The sequence below is a fragment of the Guillardia theta genome (genome assembly GCF_000315625.1).
Source record: "Guillardia theta CCMP2712 unplaced genomic scaffold GUITHscaffold_55, whole genome shotgun sequence".
Classification (NCBI taxonomy): domain Eukaryota; class Cryptophyceae; order Pyrenomonadales; family Geminigeraceae; genus Guillardia; species Guillardia theta.
Genome location: NW_005434619.1, coordinates 153,771 through 157,027, shown reverse-complemented (window position 1 = coordinate 157,027; position 3,257 = coordinate 153,771). Strand labels below are relative to the sequence as shown.

Here is a 3,257-nt window from a genome sequence, read left to right as displayed (position 1 = left end):
GAGCTTGCAGCTGTTTTACCATCAACTTTGTGATATGTGAGTGCGTAAAAACTTCCAAACTCATTGTGGATAACTGAGAGAAACTTCACGTGAGTGGCAAACGATGCAAGAGGAGAGGTTGGGGGAAGATGAGAGGGGAGGAAATCAAGGGGATTCAGAAACAAGGAACAGGAGGACGAGGGTTGAGAAGGGAAATAAGATAGTGAAGATAAAACGGCAAAACAGATTGAGAGAGAAATGAAGAGGATGAGGGCTAGAGCATGATGATGACGACGACGGTGATACAGAAGTAGATCAGGAAGATTATGAGTGTATCAATGATGATGATGTTGTTGCTGCTGTAGTTGTTGTTGTTGTTGTTGTTGTTGTTGTTGTTGTTGTTGTTGTTGTTGTTGTAGCAGCAGTTGTTGTTGTTGTTGTTGTTGTTGTTGTTGGTGGTGGTGGTGGTGGTGGTGGTAGTGGTTGTGGTGAAGTAGACTTGAGGGATCATAAGAGCCAGCGCACAAGAGAACAACACAAACACAAGAGGAGACATCTGCAAGAGCAACAGGAAAAGTCTCTCTTGTCTCACTGTCCAGAACTTCGTCAAATGCCAGCTCCCATTCCACCTTGAGTGCAACTATTCCCCGCACAGGAACTTTGCACATGAGCGTCAACTTCGGCCCTTCCTCGTGTGGGTGCTGCGGGAGAATAGGTGATTTGTTGTTGGCGGAGGGGGGGGGATGAGAGGAAGAGCAGAGCAGAGCAGAGCATAGCAGAGCAGAGCAGAGCAGAGCAGAGCAGAGCAGAGCAGAGGAGCGAGGGAGGGACGGAGCGAGGAGAGAGATGTTGAGACGAGGGGCGGAAGGAGAGATAAGGAGAGTTGGAGAAGAAGCATATGGTGTGATACAAGTAGACGAGTGCGAGCCAAAGACGGAGGGAGCAAGAGGAAGAGGGAGCAAGAGGGAAAGGAAGGGAGAGGAAGGAGAGAGCAACAGGAAACCTCTCCCTCTCACCTCATCATGCTCGTCTTCGTCATCGACGACATGAGCATCCATCGCTTCATCTTCATCATCATCATCGGAGGAGGGATCAGCTTTCTCCTCGAACAATTTGGTCAAGAAGGAGCTGATCGATTCGTGAATCTCGACGCTGGTCCTGTGCACGTTCTGCCCCAGCTCCTCAGCTGCCTTGGTTATGCTGATGCGAACTTCGTCTGCAGCCTTGGACACGTTCTTCGGCGCGTTCACCACGAACTGCTCGCCGACTTTCTGCAACGGCCAAACTCAACAATCGGAGAAGACTGCTAGAGCAGACAACTGCTAGACAACAAACAGAGCAGACAACAAACAGAGCAGACAACAAACAGAGCAGACAACAAACAGAGCAGACAACTGCTAGACAACAAACAGAGCAGACAACAAACAGAGCAGACAACGACCAAGGATCAGAACGGACAAGGATCAGAGCAGACAAGGCAGAGGAGAGCTTGAGGTTACCCTGTAGTTGATCGTGCTGCTCCTGCTCATCAGTTTCTGGCGGTACGCTTCCACCCTCTCCAGGGTCCACTCCCCAACGTACAGCGAAAGCGCTTGTTCATCGAAACTCAGCAGCGACGACTTTGCGATCTCATACTTCTTCATCACGTTCTCCACTTCGTCCATGGTAACGTCCTCCTGTACATGGTTCTGCCTCAGGCACTCCTGTCGCACCTTGCTCAGTGTTTTGCACAAGCACATGTCATCGCTGCAACCTGCATGATGTTCTTCAGCTCGCTCGCCTGCAAGGTTCCATCGTTGTTGTCGTCGAACTTTTGAAACAGATCCAAGATACCTTCCAATGCCTCACAATGCAAACAACAAGTACAAGACCTTGATCGTACCGACTTTTGTTCTCTGATACTTCTCATATTCGATGAGAGCATTGAAAAGCTCTCCTTCACTGATTTTTCCATCTTTGTTTACATCCGCTATATCCCAGACCCACCTTGATATAAGACATCTCAGAAACCCAAGGGCCCTCCTCTCCCTCTCTCCCTTTGCACATTCTCGCCCTCCCTCTTTTCTCCTCCTCCTCCTCCTCCTCCCTTCAGTCTCTATCAGTTCCATCTCCATCTCCATCACTTCCATCAAGTCTCTATCAGTTCCATCTCCATCTCCATCACTTTCATCACATCCGTCGTCGTGTTGTCATCATTTTTGTCATCAGCATGATCTCCTTCCATTCTAATTCCATCGTTTCCCACTTTATCATCATCATCATCATCATCATCATCATCATCATCATCATCATCATCATCATCATCATCATCATCATCATCATCATCATCATCATCATCATCATCATCATCATCATCATCATCATCATCATCATCATCATCATCATCATCATCATCATCATCATCATCATCGTCATCATCTCACTTCAGGTGAAGTTCTGATGGTGTCTCGTGGTCCAAATGTCTCAGCAGCTCTCTCAGTCCGTCCTGCGTCAGGTGGGATCCTCTGGAGAAAAGTTTCTTCCCGTATCGCTCCAGGAGTTTTCGCACCCTCCTGTACTTGGAGTGATCAACTTTCTTGTTCTGATTCCTCGATCTCCGAAACATGCTGAAGGTCAAGTCAGCTTAGGGAACGAGTGAGGAGAAGCTCGGCCTTAGCTCCTCTCCTCTTCTCCTCTCCCCTCTCCTCTCCTCTTCTGCTCTCCCCTCCTCTCCCCTCCCCTCCCCTCCTTTCCCCTCTCCTCTCCCTCTCCTCTCCCCTCTCCTCTCCTCTCTGCTCTAACTCCCCGTCCTTCTTGCTGCATCTGATCTGAACTCACTACAAGATTCTCGCTATCTGGCTGAAAGGAGCGCTGAACAAGGCAGGGTAGGCAGGAAGAGGAGGAAACGATTACGAAGACGTCTATGATGAAGGATTTGTGTAGCATCGCGGATTGATGAGAAGGGCAAAAAGGGAAACGATGACGTCAAGGTCGACCAGAAGGAGGACAAGCAATCATCAGATGTGGCGGTAATCCCCGGCTTTCACTTACAAAGACAAGCAAGATGACTGTAATGATGAGCATGTGAGGCGTGGAGGCGTTGATGGAGGAGGAGGAGGAGGAGGAGGAGGAGGAGGTGGTGGTGGTGGTGGTGGTGGTGGTGGAGGAGGAGGAGGTGGAGGTGGAGGTGGAGGTGGAGGTGGAGGTGGAGGTGGAGGTGGATAACGAGGAGGAGGAGGAGGAGGAGGAGGAGCAAGACAGTCTCTCCTATCCTCGCCATCACTGAGGAGGAGGAGCAA

General features: G+C 49.8%; 1 protein-coding gene across 1 annotated transcript; it reads right to left on the bottom strand.

Moving 5' to 3' along the window:
- Nucleotides 1-253: 253 nt before the first annotated feature.
- GUITHDRAFT_111883 (hypothetical protein) lies at nucleotides 254-2,584 on the bottom strand (the record flags this gene model as incomplete). Its single annotated transcript, XM_005828951.1, has 6 exons — nucleotides 254-535; nucleotides 996-1,250; nucleotides 1,479-1,682; nucleotides 1,733-1,812; nucleotides 1,862-1,965; nucleotides 2,403-2,584. 6 exons carry the CDS (start codon nucleotides 2,582-2,584, stop codon nucleotides 254-256), a joined length of 1,107 nt encoding a protein of 368 aa, XP_005829008.1.
- Nucleotides 2,585-3,257: the final 673 nt, after the last annotated feature.